Genomic DNA, 19828 nt, shown 5'->3' on the forward strand with positions numbered 1-19828 from the left:
ATTCCTGCTATTATCAATCGATCGCACAGGCGGTTCGAACAGCGTTTGCTATTTTGCATTTGTTTAGCTTTAGCGATTTGCGCATGAGCGGACACTATACACAGAAATACAAACACACACATACACACACACACACATTCAGAAAACAACAGCAACATCTGGCAACAGCAACAAATATTGCTAATAAATATTTGAAATGGCTGGCGCATTGAATTGCCACAGTTGGCCGAATAGGAATCTAACAGATGCGACCGATACCCTTTAACAACATTCTAAGATCTGATATGGTAATATATTGGCTTTAATTCAACGCATCGAATGCTGCCATCTCCTTTACAAATAGTTCAAAAGCATTACGGTTGTGTTTTTTCAATTTTGGGAATTAATTGCAAAACTTAACTTGAACTCTTGATGTAAATAGTAAGGTTGGGGAATTGGGGAATTAATTCTTTTAGTTGGTCTACTTTCATTCGCTTTAGTTAGTAAAGTATGAGTTTCTTTTTTAAATTATTATCGGCCTTTTAAAGTAAATAGTAAGGTTGGGGAATTGGGAAATCAATTATTTTAGTTGGTCTACTTTCATTCGCTTTAGTTCGTCATGTATTAGTTTTTTTTATACCCTGTACCCAAAGGGTACAAGGGTATATTAGTTTTGTGCGAGTGCACATGGAACACACAGAAGGAGGCTTGGTAGACCCCACAAAGTATATATATTCTTGATCAGCATGACAAGCCGAGTCGATATAGCCATGTCCGTCTGTCCGTCTGTCTGTCCGTCTGTCCGTCTGTCTGTCTGTCTGTATGAACGCAAGGATCTCCGAAAGTATAAGAGCTAGAATAACCAAACTTGGTATACAGATTCTCCTGAGACCGAGAAAGGACGAGTTTGTTAATTTTTTCTGATCCATCCCCCCCCCCACTCCCCCCCTATTACCGATTTTCTATAACTCCCGTAATTCTTGGAATTTTGAACTAAAATTTGGTAGTCACATTAGGTTAGTAATTATATATCCGTATGCCAAGTTTCATTATGATAGAATGATCGGAAAGTTATAGCCATATAACCAGGCCCAATGCACACATACATACATATGTACAAGTACACAAACACGCGTAAGGCACGATTCTGATGTAAATGTAAATGTATGTATGCATGCATGGAATATTTTATATTTAATTAGTTAATATTTAGTTAATTAATTAAATTAATTTAGTTAATTAATTTAATTAAATTAATTAATTAATTAAATTACTTTTTGTGGGGTGGTACAGGGTATTTAAGAGTTGAGCCTGCTCGACTTTAGCATTCCTTTCTTGTTTGATACTTGAGCCATTGAGGAGAAAGCATGAAATCTCAAAGTTGACAAGGTGCATAGATTATCGGATCTGCATACATGGATTTCATATTTGATCCATCGAGGAGAATGGATGTGATTTCAGAAAGTTGAGCAGGTGCAAGGTTTTATTTTTATCGAAATTATTGCAAAAGATTACAACTCAACTGTCGACTTGAATTCAAAATTGTGTTGTTCTTAAACTCATCTAAAAACTTGCCCTACAAAATTCTTGATATTCGTAAACCTAGTCGCACATATGAATGTGCATGTGAATGTAGTATTTGGCAACGAACCGAGCCAAGCCGAGGCTAGTGGCCCCAAGTCAAAGTCAGAGTAGGAGCAATTCATAAGCTCGGCTCGGTGCTGTGATTAATATCCAAAGAATGCAGTTTATTGTTGCCCAAATGCTGTATGGCGGGGGAGGGGGACTAGAGAGGGGAGAGTGTATGGAGAACATGGAGACACGTACCCACGGTAATTGTGTTGTACGCAGAGACGAGAGTTGAGGTGAGTTCTCTAAACTGGACCAGGACGAGAAAGGTGCGAGGCAAATGGTGAGGCAGCAACGTAGGCTGTAGTTATGCTTTTGGCTCTAGCTTTGATGCTGATTCGGACTTTAACTTCAACTCGACCCGACACACACACACACACACACACACACACACACACTCATACACTCAATAGTCTTTACTTGCGGGAAAGGTTTCCTCTTCTATTTTTTTTTCAGTTCAGCTCAGTTATAAATTAAAGCGGCCAAAGGCATACTCATGGGTTTCATAATCTGTGTACTAAAATCTTTAACATACACTTGCCCATACATACGAATATGAGCGTTCAAGTAACTGCAACATTGTGGCAACGACTATTATGCAAGTGCGGCCTCCCGGCTCAGTCCGGCCCTTCCCATCCCGTCCCGACCCGGCTGTGGATCTCTATTCAAAAATTCACTAGAACAATGGCACGCGGACAATAGAGCGCGGAGCGCATAGTGGAGTCCACGCAACGGCCACCACTCTCATAATAGAGTCATAAAAATTTAGTGTGCCGCTTGTGGTGGTACCCTCTCGGCAGACCAGCCTCCTCCCCCAGTCCCATAGCTGCCGCCCCCTGTGGCGCCTGGCAAGTGGTTTCGCTTTGTTTGCGTTACGCTGCGGCTGTTTTCGCCTCTCGGAGGCACTGGCAGTGGCAAAGGCAGCTATTGTCCGGCCATTTACTCGGCCATTGAAATATATAATTGTGATTAATTATACAACATAAAAATGTTTTAGATTCAACATTTTGATGCATTTATTAACCGAAAAATCACTTGAAATGAGTGGTTTTCAACTTTTTCATTCTTTTTTCACCAGGCCATGGGCAAAACCGAACAGAATGGATTCCCAGTTTCCCAGTCATTTCTTCTCCATCAGTGATGGACTCTTGCTACTCCGACATCAATGCTGAATGTTTGTGCTATAGTATGTATATGTACTGGGCTTAGATAAAAGCTTCTCGATTCAGCTCAACTATTATCAGTTGTAATAAAATTAACTTTCTATGGCCTTTAATGATGACTTGGGGAGGAATGGCAACTTAGAATTAATGGCTAGAGTAATGCCATCAAATGATTGGGTATACGACATGCAAAGGTGGATTCATTATTAGACATTAGATAAAGAGATTTAAGAGGGGATAAAGAATTTTCGTAGCAACAGTTCAATAATATACGCTGATAAAACAATCAGTTGTAATCACATTTAGATCATGCGTTTATGCTACTAACGATATATATATAATATGGAATGCGCGTTATTCATTTGAATAGCCTTGCATTCCAGCGACGTATCTACAATATCTGTACAACTTAAGCATTTTTATAATATATTTGGCTTAGAAATATGAATTTTAACCATTTTATTCGCAACAAATATTATATTTTGCGTTGCCTTAGTTTTAAGCGACAATTAGAATTGTTACATCAAAGTTAAAATGTAATCTGGAAAAGAAAAAGAAGGGAAAACAAGTAGACGCTTATTTAAAAAGATTTTCTGACCCCAAAAAGCTTCTACACTATTTGTTTAATTTCCCCTTTAGGGGTTTTAGTATATAGATTCATTTTGATTAGTTCTCTTTTTATCCATTTCGACGCATTCTCTATCTTTACAGGGGTATGGACGACAGCCAAAGAAATCTGCCTCGATCTGCTGGTTGTTGGATCTAGGTATGTACATCCACACAGACATTACCTCTCATGCTCTGATTTATTTCATAATCCAATATTTTATTGGTTTTATCCTGCCTCTGCATTTTCTTAAATTGCCGTAACAATCAAAAATGTTATTGTTTATTTTATATGCATATATTCTCATTAATTTGGGTTTATCAAAAGATTGTCGAAAGTACATTTTATATATTTTTTAAATTATATTGGTCTGATTGTAACACTTTATTTATAGTATTTTTTGTATGTTACGAACAGACAGAGGCAGCTACATATATAGTCTGTGGATAGAATTCATTCTGAAATAATCTACCAAGTTACTATTATTTTTTGCATAGTACTTTCGCTTTTTGAGTTTGCACTCGAAATACAAATCTTCTGCTCTGCTTATATTGCTCGCATTTGGAAAACTCTACTTTAATTCTTAAAAGTTTAAACCATTTAACGATTCGTTGTTAAAGGGTTGCGGTTGATAAAACTTTCACTTATAAAAACCATTTTTTCTTATTTAAGTTATTTGTGCGAAGTCTACTTGAATTCTAATAATATTTTTTTTATAGATTTTAGCAAATAATTTTAGGAAAATATGTTAAAGCTTTTTTTATTGCTATCTTAAAGTGGAAAAGTTGTAAAGTGTAGATTTAAATAGAGAGATTTCCTAACCAACGGTCTTAATCTTTACTTTTATTTTACATTTCATTTTCTTATTCAATTCGTTTTGGCAAGCTGTACTTAAATTTAAACCTTAAAGACTTAAGGTTGATAGAACTTTCACTTATAAAATCCATTTTTTCCTTTTTAAAATTTTTGTGCGAAGTCTACTTGAATTCTAATAAAAAATTTTTTAAAGATTTTAGCAAACATATTGTAAGAAAATATTTTAAAACTATAACGTTTATATGAATTGTTTTCTTAAAGTGAAAAAGTTGTAAAATGTTGATTTAGATAGATAGATTTCCTAAACAACAGTCAAATAGTTTTGGCGAGCTGTACTTAAATTCTATGTTAAATACTTAGTAGTTAGAATAAATTTTAAAACTCGTCCAAAGTTTTCGAAAATTGGAATAACACAGACTTAAATCGATTAGGTGCCTATGCACTATTTTATTTGTCATATAATTGATTTGCTTATACGAGTTAGTAGTTTTGCAAAAATGTTATCATTTATGTGGCGTTGAAATCACAAATTTTGAAAACTCTGGTGCTCTTGACCTAAGCAAAAAAGGGTTGGCATTAAAGCTCTTTATATCCTAAACAACAGTCTCAATCTTTAGTTTTATTTTACATTTCATTTTCTTATTCAAATAATTTTGGCGAGCTGTACTTAAATTCTATGTAAAATACTTAGTAGTTAGAATAAATTTTAAAACTCGTCCAACTTTTTCGAAAATTCAATAAAATTAATAAAACACATAAATGGATTAGGTGCCTATGCTCTATTTTATCTCTTATATAGTATAATTGACTTGTTTTTTTTTTATATTATTGCCATTTATGTTGTGTTGAAATCACAAATTTTGAAACGTAGACCTGAAAACCCTGGTGCTCTTGACCTAAGCAAAAAAGGGTTGGCATTAAAGCTCTTTACATTCTCAATCGCATTGCCCCTTAATTGAGTTCATACGCTGCATTTTTGATTGTCAATGTTGTCATTGTCGACAATGTCGTTGTTGTTGTTGTTGCTGCTGATGCTGCTGCTGCTGATGCTGCTGACTGGCGGCGACAATGGCGCGTTCGTTATCACACGACATTGCAGCACATGGGAATTGAGTCTAGTGACGATTTCGCCCGTTCACAGTCACTCACTCGTCTCGAGGAAGGCGGCAACTCTTTGGCTCTTTGGCTCTTCGGCTCGCTGGCCGCACTGAAACAATGAATGAGGACAACAGCAACAACAACATTAATAGTTGCTATGATGGAGAAGGCAACTTCAACTTCAACTGCAACTGCAATCCATCGTGGCTGCTGACGACAGACGGCAAACGCATTTCATGCTCATCAAATGCGCTGACATTGAACAATTGCGCGTAATGTTGTCGTACACTTGACAAGCGCGCAAATTGTAGTGTACCTGGCTGGCAGCCTTTACCTGTGCATGTACCTGTAACTGCGCCTGCGACTGTGACTGCGACTGTGTCTCTTAATAGCGATTGCGATTGCTGGATAGCCAAGTCTTTGCTCTCAACTTTTGGTCTAGCCGAAAAAACAACTTGAGCCTTGTAGCCGAGTTTGATGGAAATTGGCAAAGTTGTCTGTCGACGATCGTTGATTGTTGCTGTGTACGAGAGTCTAGTACCAGCAGAGTACTATGTATGTGGTGGGCTTAATGAAGCGACGACATTCACTGAAATTTCAACAACTGCCATTCGGACATTTAGACAGATAGAGAGACAAATGTTGTGAGTTCAACGCACATGTCAGCATCTGCCAATCGCCAAATATGTCAGACATACTCGCAGCTCGCCAAATACAATCAATCGAGATTAATAAGCCCATTGAGTGTGCGTGTATTGTTGTGATATACTACTATATGCTATATACTATATATACCCGTAAGTCGTGGGTAGCAGCGATAGCTAAAGTCAAATGTCATTCTCTCAAATGTCTATTCTTTGCGATTCTCCATACTATTTACAAGTATCGGCCATATCGACCGCATCGACAACCAAATTTGGCCAAGGCAATATTTTTGCCAGCCGTTAAAGATTTGCAGAGCAAACTGTAAAATGCATTTTTGTGCGCCTTAAATGGAGCGAAGAAAAAGTAAGCCCCCAAGCACGATAAAAAGTGCAAACGTTCGAAGTTGCTGCAACACAACAGCAACAACAACGACAAATACTAGTGGATAAAAATTTGCCTTCCAGTAGCACCAAATGGCCAAGAATCGTCGACAGCAGCAACAAAACTCTGGCACATGTGTTGGCAACAGCTTTTTGTTGGCAAAGTCTGCAGTTGGCCGACTCGAGGCAAATGAGCAGAAATCGAAATACAGCAGATGTAGCTACCTAGAAGGGATCTATGGCGCTTCTAAATTGCTGGATATTTATAAAGTTTCCCTTTTGCAAGCTTATCAACCGTATCGAGTTTAAGCAAACTGGTAAATTCTCTACAACTCTTTTGATTTTGTTATCTCATTAGATTTTATTGTGCATTCTATTATTCTTATGAAATACATAGAAAATAGATCAATTTCAACCTTTTTAAATACATAACTGAAATATAATCCCTTGATAAAGGATAAAAGTCTTAGGCTATGAAGAATTCCCTTTGAATATATGTAAAGAAAAAATAATGGATTACGTGTTTTTAGTTTCATTTTAAAACAGTCAATCCGTTGTGGGGTTTGAAAAAAAAATTGTCCTATTTCTGATTCTAAATTTAACATTTCCTTGAAAATAATGAGAAAGAAAAGCGAACCCGCTACTTTAGAAAGAAAGAAAAATAAACTCGTGTTGTCTAACAATTAGGAGAGTCTACATACCAAAGTAAGTTAATGTGGGTTTCGCCGTTTCCGAAATCCAGGTGTTCATCCAGTCAAACAGACATGTTTAGTATACATAATGGGTTGTAAATACTTTTTTGTTTGTCACATACTTTGCACAGCATTTTCTATTTTATTTCTCTCTTTGAAATCTATCTGAAATTATTTGCTGTTAAATTGCCAATGAAGTTTAAACAAACGTAACACATGTAAGGAAGAACTTAGGAACATACCAATTGAGGCGACTCTGGCAATAATTGCATTCATACAGACAGCCCTTCTCCTCATTCTGATAATAGTTTCTACATTTTGCTCCATCCTGTATAGAAAAGACTTGTTTGTTTTCTTGTTTTTGTGTTATGATAATTGTATTGCAAGATATCCTATTCAGCTAAGGGTATAATTTTCATTCAGCTCAAGGCCACTTGTCAATAATTTTCTTACTTTTCATTATATGGGCGTTCTCAAGGGTCTTTTGTCTTTCATTTTCTAACCCCATGAGGCCTATAAAAGAGGCAGCTTTTCTCCGTTCATTACTCGTTCTAAGGAAACGTTGTGCAACATGGAAACAGTCGAAAACGCATTGCGACAGCAAGACAAATATAAATGGCCGAGTTTTTTTGACCAATTTGTAGAGACATGGCTGGCGTTCTGGTATCAGGTACATCCGAGGCACATAACAGTGCATTACCATCGGGATCAGTTGAAGTTTGTATACATATATACGTAAATCTTCATTCCTTTTCTAATATTGTAAATGTTTCCGGGCAGAGTTTTATGGAACTATCCAAATCGAGAGGAGCGTCGTTCCCTGATGCGCCGCATTTGGCATTTTACCCTTGTGATACAGATCTGTTTTTTTCAGCTGACTCTAATCTGTGCCTTGCGAGAGTCCTCTGATAATGTTATGGATTTTGGTCAGGATCTCTTGTGGATAATTGGCGTTAGTACTTTACTTCCTGCGGATTATTCAAATAATTGCTATGGCTTCATATTTTAGACGAGTTTCATTTCACTTAAGACGATTTATTTTCATTTAAATGCCGATGCGGTCGACACGGTTCTTGATGCTCTCGAATCTTGCCACCATAGTCCAATCAACTCACCGCTTAAGGACGTTATACGATCGGAGCGACAACAGTTCTTTCTGCTTGAGTCTGGCTTGGGAATCGCTTGGTATGGTGGCGTGGTCGGCTTCTGCAGCTTGGCCTCCTCTCAGCCATGGTGGGGTTACAGAACCTACCTTTCAACGCAGTTTTTCCTTTTCGTTTGCATGACCCTGTTCAGCATCCGAAAGCTTATGTTGTTATCTTTGTCTGGCAAGTTGTATTCTTGTGGTATAACATGATATCCATTGTGGGCTTCGAGCTGGCATCTGTTCACTGCTTTCCACAAGTTGCTCTAAATCTCAAAATCCTGTGCATTGAGCTCCGACATATTGGCAGGATAGTTTCCTTTGATCAGAATAATTTTCGCAATGAACTTATTCGCCGGATTCTCTTCCATCAACGCATTATCAGGTGAGTTTAAAAGATTTTGTTGTGTGTATGCCTAATCCCAATTTTGGTTTATTCATTTTTGGTCCCCCAGTATTGTTAGGGACATCAATTCTGTGTTCTATGCACCTTTTCTAGCCCAAATGATCTGCTTGTTCTTAATGATTTCTTTATCGACATTTGAGGCACTCGCCGCCAGACGCGATCCAATAGCGGCATTTCGATTTGTATTCTTCATGGTCTTATCTTTTTGCCACTTATCGTATTGGTCCGTCTTCGGCGATATGGTTAATCAGCAATCAAAGGAAGTGGCTATCGCTGCTTACGACATTTACAATTGGCATGAACTATCCCCCAAGCTGCAGCGGGACATTATGTTCATAATACAGAGGGCACAAAAACCACTTTGCATTGTTGCTAGCCCATTTCCACCTTTCAATCTAACCAGCTACATGATGGTGAGTGGAAAATAGCACCAGTTTTTATTTAAAAGATACATAAACTTTATTTAATAATAGGTTCTAAAACAATGCTATAGTATTCTGACATTGCTGCTGGAGGCTCTGGACTAACCGGGGCTTTTAGAAATAAACATTTCACATACTGTTCTATAAAATATGTAGAGTTTTTGAAAATCATATTGTATACGAATTCTTAGTGTCTTGAAATTCTTAATAAAATACAAATACATTATGCACCGGTGTTCTAGCATTCTTAGAGCTCTGAGGTCTAGAATTGTAATCACGACGGCAACAATCGTAAACCATCTTAAGCAGTACTGGGTGATCGTTAGCTGAGAAAATGCTCAGAGTCCAATATAAAACAATATTAATATTTTATTAAAAGAGCATAAAAACGTGATCTTACTAATCGGCTTGCATTGCAAAAGCTGAACGAGTTAAGACCCGCGCACATGGAAAACTGCAAAATATCGTTTAAAAAAAAACATTATAGAACCATTATCGACCAAGACAACCGATCTTGGAGCTCAACTGGGTATACTCTTCCACTTAGCTCTCACGAAAGAGACTTCTTAATACGAGTAATACAAGTACAACTGGAGTAGTAAAGCACAAATATAAGTAATCCAGTTAGGAATCAAAGCTTCGGTAACCTTTCCCGGATTTAGAAAATATGTTCTTTATAATATTTGATCGATGATTATCAAATAAATTATAGATGTTACTAAACCGATTTTAAATCGCGTTATTAGAAAATTCTTAGGGTTTGTGCAAAGTATGTAACAGCGAGAATGAAAAATCCCATTCCCGATGAAGTATAACTACATGTATGTCCGTTTGTCCATCCGTCCGTCTGGATGAGCGCCTAGATTTTGGAAACGACTGAACGCACATTTACTAAACTTTGTATGTAGACTCTCCTATTTTTCCTTTCCGTTTTCCCCGCTACATGATTTCGTTAAACTTTGCATATTATATAGCTCTCTACTTTTCAGAGTTATTAAACAGTTAAAGTTACAAGTATTATTATATTTGTTTTGACCGTTTTTCTCCTCACCTCTACTCATTACATTCCAAAAGTTTTTCTTATGACAATTGGCTTGCAAACTATTATTTTCAGCTAAGGGTATAATTTCTATATAGTGTACGGGTGTTCCTCAGATTTTATTTAGTTGTAGGATAGTATTTTGCGACTTTTATTAGCATGCTGCCTTAATTTATTCAGTGAATCTATAAGATTTATAAAAAATACAGCGTTTCTTCATTCGTCAGTAATACCTATGGAAGGTCTACCAATTCGTCAAGACTTCGCTGAAGCCATCAAGTGCATTATCATTAGAATCAAATTAAGTTTGGATATGTGAATGGTTATAGTTTTCTCTTTATCAATAAATACTATATCTCGGTTGTTCTGTCTGCAAAAATTTATGCCTCAACTTGTGTGAGTCTAACTGTTGTACTTTCACAGATAATTACGTTAATAAGTATATAGGGAGAGACAAGCAGACTGCCAGTTTTAGCTATATCGACCCTTCTCATCATGCATTTCAACCTTCAGGGCATGAAATTGTTTTTTTTTTTTTTCTATTTATATTGCACTAAGCGTTCGTTGCAAGAAGAAAAGTATGGTTTGTTTTCTTGTTTTATTGTGATAATTGCATTCCATTTATCCAACTACGTTGTTCAAAGCATTTTCATCATCTACATATATAATTTCCACATTCAGCACAAACAGTTCAAGGCTTCGTTATATGGGCGTTATCGGGTTTCATTCAGTTCTTCTATAAAAAATTCTCAGCTCTTTTTACGCAGTTATTTATTATTGCGAGCCTATAAAAGAGTAAGTTTTCCTTCATTAATCAATCATAAGTAGAAAGGACAACTCTGGCACAATGGCAGCAACCGAAGAAGCCCGATTGTGACAAGAGGCCAAGTTTAAATGGCCACGTATTTTTTAGCAAGTTGTAGAGACTTGGCTGGTTCTGTGGTATCATGCCCATCCGCGGCACATAACAGTGCACTATCATCGGGATCAGATGAAGTTTGTACATATTCGAATATATTACACCTAATTCTGTTTTTACACGGTAGATTAGTTTCAGAAACAAGCGGGTAAAACAGACATTGATCATATGCAAAAATATGTGATCCTTATCTCTAAAGAAATATATATGCAATTTTTAATTTTCTGTTATATCAAAATCGTGTAAAAAAGACCGTGTAAAAACAAAATTAGGTGTATTTCTGTTCTAATACCGTTACTATTTGGACCAAAGAGTTATATGAACACACTTTCCTGCTACGTCGCATTTGGCACTATGTCCTTTTGATACAAACCTGCGTTCACAAGTTGACATTAATTATTTACTTGCGGGAGTCCTCTGATAGTGTCGTCGACTTTGGTGAACATCTCCTGTGGACAATAGGCGTTTGTATTTCAACTTAATAGCTTTTGGAAAAAACGCTAAGGCTTCCTATTTTCAGACCTGTTTCATAACAATTAAAACCATATATTTTAATTTAAATGCCGATGCAGTGGACACGGTTCTTGACGCTCTCGAATCTTGTCATCGCAGGCGCCCTAACCCCGACCTAAAAGAAGTTATACAATCGGAGCAGCGCCAGTTTTTTTTTGCTTGAATCTGTCTTGGGCATCGCTTGGTATGGTGGTGCGCTATTCTATTGTGCTTTGGACACCTCTCTGCCCTGGTGGGGACAATAGGACCTGCCATTCAACGCAGTTTTCCCTTTTCGCTGGCACGACCCTATTCAACATCCCAAATCCTACGTTGTCATGTACAAGTATGTATGGCAAAGCATACTCTTGTGCTATAATATGATGTCTATTGTATGTATGGAACTGGCATCTGTTCACTGCTTTCCACAAGTTGCCCTAAATCTCAAGATCCTGTGCATTGAACTCTGGCATATGGGCAGAATAGTTACCGTTGATAAGCGTCTCTTTCGCATAGAGTTTCGTCGCCTGATTCTGTTCCACCAACTCATTATTGAGTGAGTTAAATAGATTGCATTTTGTGGTTGGTTCATCATATACTCGCATATGATATATAAAAAATAAATAAAACAAACTCGTATAGCGTACACACATAAGCCATCTTTGTGCAATTTGGTGCCTCTAGCTCTTATAGTCTCTGAGATCTAGGTGTTCATACGGACAGACGGACGGGCGGACAGACGGACAGACGGACAGACGGACATACAGACAAACGGATATATTGATAACTTCGTTAAGAGTTCATGAGATTTATATACTGCTTCATTAAAACAAGCCAATAGTCTTTGGCGTATCTTACGGTTTTCACGGATACCTGTGCTTTAACCAAATGAAACCAAATTAATGATTCTAAGTGGAGTGACAATCGTCAATTTAGAATCAGCACTGACCTGACCGCATGAACAAAGCTTTCTAAACCCTCCCAGAATCATTTAAAACCGTTTTGGATTACCTTAGCATTTGAATTCAAATTTATAATCAGTCTGACCGCATAAAAAACCCTTTCTAAACCCTTCCAGAACCCTCTGAAACAGTCTTGGATGACACTTATCAGTCGGATTCCAAGTTTTACCTACTTACGGTAAATTAGTCCTTAAAACCAATATACTCATGAATATACATACTTTAAAAAGAGTTTGCATGGATAAAGCTGAAAAAAACTACTTACTTAAACATATTTTTAAAGACACCAACTTTTTTTTCTTATGTTTAATATTGAAAATATGAGCAGGTCAGAAGCTAAGCAAACCACATAACTGCTGTTGCGAAGATAATCGAAGAAATGTGCAATCCATAAGAACAGTCTTCGACTTGTCTCTCCCAGAGAAATCAATTTATTTCATGGATTCCTGCATGATCGAATAGTTGAAGCCATAAATTGTTTTGTCGATGACTTTTCAAATGACCTTCAATCAGTTCTTCTAAATACGAGCAATATCCCAAACGTTATTCGAGTCAACTAGAAGCGGCTTTGGTCATGGCTTCTTGGCTGCTTGGCTTGTTTACCGTTAATACAACTGCAGGGAGGGAAGGAAGCATTCCACGTTCGACGTCGATTATCGCACCACTCTCCGCCAACTTCGATAATTCGAAAATAAAAACAAGTTGCATGACTTGGTAGCCACATTGAACTATTTACGTTTTGGAAATTATGTTGTACTCTGGCATTTTTATCAATAATTTTGGACTCGCTGGCCGCGCTTGTTCCTCTTCTCCTGCTTTGTGGCAACGTTGTGGCGCAGACGAAGAAAGTTTTGCAACGTTGCATTTTATGCATGCGACCCCAAAAGGTCGCCACAGCAGCCCAACAATAACAACAAAAAAGAGCTCTTAGTTTCGTAAGAGGCAAGAAGGAAGCGGCGGTCCGAGTGGCTGTCCAGGAGTCCGACTGTGCCCATAAATTGCAATTGTGTGAACTTCGCGTGGTACGCTTTTCATGGCAGTTGAAGTTGGAGTCCGTTTTTGTTGTTGCCTTTGAAGCTGGACGAGCACTGCCAGTTGTTGCCCAGTGGCTTTGGATTGTTGTTGCTGCTGCTGTTGTTGTATCTGTTGCTTGTCCGTCATTAGCTTGATTGAATCTTATTGTTGGCAATTAACCTTCGCAGCTTAAAGGCCAAGCAGCAACAGTTCTTTGGCAGCGTAAAGAGAAATTGCGACATCCTAGTAAGGCACGCTCTCTCGATAATAACTTCATTTGTCGAACAACGTCAAAAGCAACTTCAACAACAACAACAACAACAACATCATGGCATAACATGTCATCTGTTTATGGCAAACTAATTACTTGCGACAAGTTTTGTGCAGCGAATGATTCGCCTCAATTAATTAGCAAACGCCAACTGACTAGGCCAAACATTCAGGCAGCCACCGCCAAGCCGCCAAGCCGCCAAGCCACTAAGCCACTGAGCCACTGAACAGGCAACCAACGCGCATGAACGTTCAAAACTGTCGAGGTTGAGTTGTGGCTCTTGCACGAATTGGATTCATTGCCCTGGCCACATTTGCATTTGCATGAGGCAGAGGCAGAGACAGTCGCCAACCTGCCTGTCTGCCTAAAACTTCAGGCCGCCTGGAAAAAGCAGGCCAGCAGGGCGAGCCGTGACGGCCAAGCCGTCTACCGAAAAGTAAAAACTGCACATAGTCGACTCTGCATATTGTACACAAAATTTCACTTAACAACGCACACTGGTTCCATGACAGAGACTCGTAGGAAAAGGCAAACTAGTGATACGTACAAAAGAAGTATGATAATAGAAAGGGAGTTACAAATTTAAAAGTTGCAGCATCTTGGGGTATAGTTGTAGGCTCAAACAATAGACAAAAGACCCTGGATTGATAACAAAATAAAGTGGGAAAAAGAGAGAGAAATAGATAGAAAAAATAATAAGAAATGTAGAACTATAAATGAAAAATACAATCTATTGAAACAGTAGTGATGATGAGAACTAAAAAAGAGCAGGTGGACTAAAACCAACAACAACTACTTTATTTCACAAGCCAAGTTGGTTGTGTACGTATCAGAAGGAGCCGCAAATTTGTTGTCTCAATGGGCCTTAATTTAGCAAAAATTGATCGACCCATACAATATTTATATATTTTCTTAAATTCAATTTAAACCTAAGCTTGACGAATTTGGCGAGTACTGAGTTGAAAGTCAAAAAGATATCTATAAGAAATATATATCTTCCCAGACAACAATTTATATCAAAACGATATTCTTTTTAAATTTAATATATACATAAATTTGACGAATATGGCTAGCACTGCATTGAAAATCAATTAGGTATCTATATATAAGAAATCTATACATATCTACCCAGACGAGATATTATAACTGAGGAGTACTGCATTAAAAATCAGAAAGATATCTACAAAAAATCTATATCTACAAGAGAACACATTACATCAGAATTATAATCTTCTTAAATTCAATTTCAACATAAACTATACTACTTCTGAATTGGAAATTAATAAGATGTGCATAAGAAATCTATATCTGCATGGACGACAAATTTTATCGAGCCAAAATTCTATAAATTTGACGAAAATGGCTAGCACTGAATTGAAAATCAATGAGGTATCTATATATAAGAAATCTATACATATCTACCCAGACAAGAAATTATAATTTGAGAAGTACTGAATTGAAAATGAAAAATATATCTATAAGAAATCTTCAACAAACAACAAGTTACATCAAAATCATATTCTTCTTAAATTCAATTTAAACATAAACTAGACTACTACTGAATTGAAATTTAATATGGTGTCTATAAGAAATCTATATCTGCCCAGGCAACAAATTTTATCGAGCCAATATTCTATAAACTTTACGAATGTGGCGAGTACTGAGTTGAAAATCTATGAGAAATATTAGAAATTTCAGAAATTTTCAAGATCTACTGTAGAGCATCTTGTTAATTCGGTATCAATAAAAAATCATTATCCACCCAGACAACAAATTTTATCCAGCCAATATTCTATAAACTTTACGAATTTGATGAGTACTGAGTTGAAAAGCTATAAGAAATCTATTCAAATACCCGGTTGCCTATTTCAGGAAGCTGTTTAGGAATTTTCCTGTTTAAGACCTACTGTAGAGCATCTTGTTAATTCGGCTTACTGTGAAGCAGTGTGCACAATTATCGTCAAGGAGTGGCAATCTCGACTAAGACGACGAAAAACTTGAACAGCATCAACGACAAAATAGCGATTTGTCAGCCTCAGCCTCAGCCTGGAGACTGAAGTTGTGCGGCTTTAGTTCATTTAGGCCCCAGCACCCAGCACTTCCTACTTGCGTTTGAATATTGAAATTGCAATTTTGCTTTTGTGTTTATTTACTGAGGCGAGCCTTCACCTCCGCTATCTTCAGCCTTCCCCTGCCTCGGGGCCAACTATCTAGGCAACGATGCAATCGCATGCAACGCTTTTGTCATGACATGACAGCAGCCTAATTCATCATTATGGCAACATAGCTGCAGTTAGTTGCTTTAAGACGAGAGAGTTTTGTCGCGACTTTCGCTAGACAAGAAGCCACGAAGAGGAGGATGGGATGATGACGATGTTTGCATGATGCAGTCGAATCTGTGAAGCGATCTCGTTAGACAGAACCGCTGGAACAGCTGCTCCATGTTTCTGCGCTTCATCCATAGTATGTTCCATGTCGCCACATGTCGTCTCAATGTTGCACACCACGGCCCAGTAGTGCTCAGGCATCGGCAGTGATTCAGTGATTCATTCATGTGCAGAAGTTGGATTTGACGCTTGCATGCCGTTGACAACGCCAGATAATGATGATGATGGTAATGATGATGATTGCGATGCTCGTGGCTGCAACATGAGGTTGTGTCTATGATGCGGGGTAGTGGGTGTCCTTCTTTGGAAGGCAAAACTGCAATGAAATCCATGACAGTGCGCCTGTTGATAGCAGATGACGGGCATGTTGACGTTCGCGACGACATTATCTTCATTACGCAGGCACGGCTGTCTGTCAGTCTTTCAGACTTGCAGGCTTTGCGTTATGAATAGTGCCAATTGGCAGGAGCTTTATGTATTGGATGTAACAACAAATGATTGGACTTGTTTCAGCCTGCTTTGAAAGTAATTGCAGCAACTACAACTACATTCAACATAAGTCTCTTATTCGTCTTTACCAATAATTTGGTAATCCTGCAAGGCCTCGAAATTGCGATTATTTAGGCCTTTAAACTACAAGTATTTTATAACACTAATAAGTATTAGGTTCGCCTTTCTTCGGAAATATGTCTTCATCTCATTTTTTTCTACTGATGCTTTCTTTTACGGTTCGGAATGAGATCGTATGCTCTGATGCTTTGAAAATCAAAATCCTAATTAAGGACCATTCGAAAAGTGCTCCGACCACCTGTAAGGAGTTTCAGGTTCGTTAAGATTGTAGAAGCCATCATTGGGGGACCACTCTGGTCATACAAGTATTTCAAAACCGGACAAGTCAACGAACGTAGTCGGGTTCTGTAACATAACCCAGATCTTTAGAAAAAAAGTCTCTTAGGTGCAGAAAACATCTGCAGGCACTATAAAAAATATATATGAAAGTCTTATTGTTGTTTAGAAACTCATATATTTTTCATTGGGCTTTCCAAAAACTTTGAGTAAATATGCTATCGTAAATCAAAAATATCAAAAAATATTTTATGATGAGTTTTAATTTAATTCAAGTTACGGACTAAACTAATTCGACTCTGCAACATTCGCCAGCTCGCGCTACACTCGTCAGCGGTAATGGCTAGTTAATCTAAGTATATAGATTAGTTCTCTTAAGGACACTCCAGGGGTACAACCTTAATGAAAATTTCAAAATTGAGGGAGGGAAAAAAAGGGCTTAAGTTATTAATCCCTAACTTTCTACTTAAGTTATTTATTTAATCCGTAACTTCCTACATTGACATCGTTTTAATTGATTCAGTATTTGACTTCTAGTAGAATATATATAATAATTGAAGTTAAATAAAAGATCTTTTTTTATTTAGGGTGCAATTTTTTAAAATTTATTTGGAATTTTTGGGATTATTGCCTTGGAAGATATGAGTGGGGAAGTAGACTTAGAAATGCTCTAAGATTATTCGGTTCCCTTTCTGGTTCGTTAAATGATTGCAAGATTTTTTTTATTGAATTGAATCCGTACATACAGGTTTAGCACTTGGAATTAACTAATTAATTAAAAAAATGAACTTTATTTAGTTGGTCTTTATGAATTATGTGGTAAGTAGTGAAAAGAGCGTTGCGATTTGTATCTTGTCATCCAAATCAAGTTGGACTAAACCTATTCCAACTCCTTTGCACTGCAGGATTCAAAAGAGAACTAAAACCTACATATTGGGTTTCAGTAAAGCGCTACTAACAACGGGCTTACTTAAAACAGGCTTATAAGAATCTTCAAATTACAATCTACTGTACTTACGCGACATATTTGAGTGAAGCCTGTGCGATTAGGAATTCTTCTGTAAAACAATGCAAAGCATCAAGTATATACAGGTATGTAAGCTCAACTGCGAAATCAGCTCATCACGAATGAAACAATTGTGCCAGAAAAAGGTGTCAAACATCTGAATGCAGTCTGTGCGAACCACTTAATCATGGAGCCGTATGGCACAGATGTCATGCACGACTTCATTACGAGTATAAGGCAAGAGCATGATGCATCACATCTGAAAGCGTCTGCCCAAGTGGGGAGACTTAGCTGATCTGAGCTCGTGACATCGACCAAATGTTGTTAACGCTGCCTTCCCAGCTACCTACTGCTCTGCTAGCCAGCCGTGCTCGTGGCAGACGTTGACATACTCGCCTCTGATTAGTTGGCCAACTTTCATTTCCTCATCAAGCTGGCGGAAAATGCACGAAAAGCAAAATGCCTCAAATTTGTTTGCCAACGACAGGCAGGACAGCACAGGACAGCACAGGACAGCAGAGGACAGGATGGGGGGGCACACAAATACAAAGACAAAGAGTCCCCAAAATGGCCATTAAATTCCTTGCGCTGTTGCTAATGAAGTCATAAAGCTGCATGACATTTTCGCTGCCTCCTCAGCATGGCCAACCAAAAACAGATCTCACTTTTTTGTCAGCCGATCTTGTTGTTGCTGGTTTGTTGTTGTTGTTGTCCAACATATTCGTACATACGAGTATAATACAATTGTCGTCTGGCTGGCACAACAGACATGGCATTCGGCTCGGACAATGTTCCTCCCCGAACGATTCGATGGTCGCGCGTTCCAATCGTTCCAATATGCAAATCGGCCGACTGAGTCCCCACCATATGGCACCCGCTACCACCCACAGACTCAACGACGGCGACGGCGACCGCGACGACGTCGACGACAATCCATGTGTCCATATGTTTATATCGCTCATGAGATCTGCGCTGCTGCGACTGCGCAGTGGACGGACAGTGTTCAGTGTTCAATAGCTGCTTTCGATTGGACAGAAGAAGAAGAAGAAGTTGGCTGAAAGGGACGCTAACAACTCTCTGACTGAGCTTCAATCTTGTGCTGGCTGCTTTTGCTTTATTTTCGCTCAGCCTTTGCTTCTTTATCTCTTTAACCGATTTTCCTTCTTCATTTCTGTCGGCTGTTCATTTCGCTCGTTTCGTGCCGAAAATATGCAAAAATGCTGCAATCGCCGCAGACTGCGCGACTTATGGACGGCGCGGCACACGTTCCGAGGGCTTTCGTGTCATAAATGGCATAAATATTCCCCGTTGACCGGGCAACCTAAATATTTTTGCGTTGTTGCCGCTGCTGCTGCTGTCATTGATTATTTGGCATAAGAGAAAAATTATAACAATGTGTGGACTTTCACTTTTTGGCGATGGATTTTTATTGTTGTCTGTTACGGGGGGCTCTTGAAAAATGAAATTAAATCGTTTTTCATTTTTATTCGCTGCTCTTTGGCTCTTTGGATTGGGTTATTGATTAACATTGAACATTCAGGAGGTCCGGCAGCTGTTTCGTGAGTATTCAACAAGGTTCTTTATTAGCTTTCTTATAAGGCTTGGCAGATTCAGCAACCGATTCATTAATGTGTCAAGACTTGTGGCAGACAAATACGCGGGATATACTTGTAAGGATGAATAACATCTGCATATTGTTGGTTGTTGTTTTTTGTTCCCAACAAGTTTATAATTAACAGTTTAATTCAAATACCACTTGAGTTTTATTCATTTACACTAGATGGTAAGTTCTTCAGTCTTCTAGATCATCTTCTTTACACCTAGTTCTTCGAATCAATGCGTTTGCTATATTTGTTAAACTCTTTCAGATAGATTGAAGTCATTCATGGTTACAATTTTATAATGAATTTC

General features: G+C 38.0%; 1 protein-coding gene across 1 annotated transcript; it reads left to right on the plus strand.

Moving 5' to 3' along the window:
- The first annotated feature begins 8239 nt into the window (after nt 1-8239).
- On the plus strand, nt 8240-9086 carry LOC115632786 (odorant receptor 65a-like). The gene is made up of 3 exons (XM_030530038.1): nt 8240-8538; nt 8609-8972; nt 9033-9086. Exons 1-3 carry the CDS (start codon nt 8240-8242, stop codon nt 9084-9086), a joined length of 717 nt encoding a protein of 238 aa, XP_030385898.1.
- Nucleotides 9087-19828: the final 10742 nt, after the last annotated feature.

Source organism: Scaptodrosophila lebanonensis, unplaced genomic scaffold (genome assembly GCF_003285725.1).
Source record: "Scaptodrosophila lebanonensis strain 11010-0011.00,11010-0021.00 unplaced genomic scaffold, SlebRS2 tig00001415-arrow-pilon, whole genome shotgun sequence".
In the NCBI taxonomy this organism is placed as follows: domain Eukaryota; kingdom Metazoa; phylum Arthropoda; class Insecta; order Diptera; family Drosophilidae; genus Scaptodrosophila; species Scaptodrosophila lebanonensis.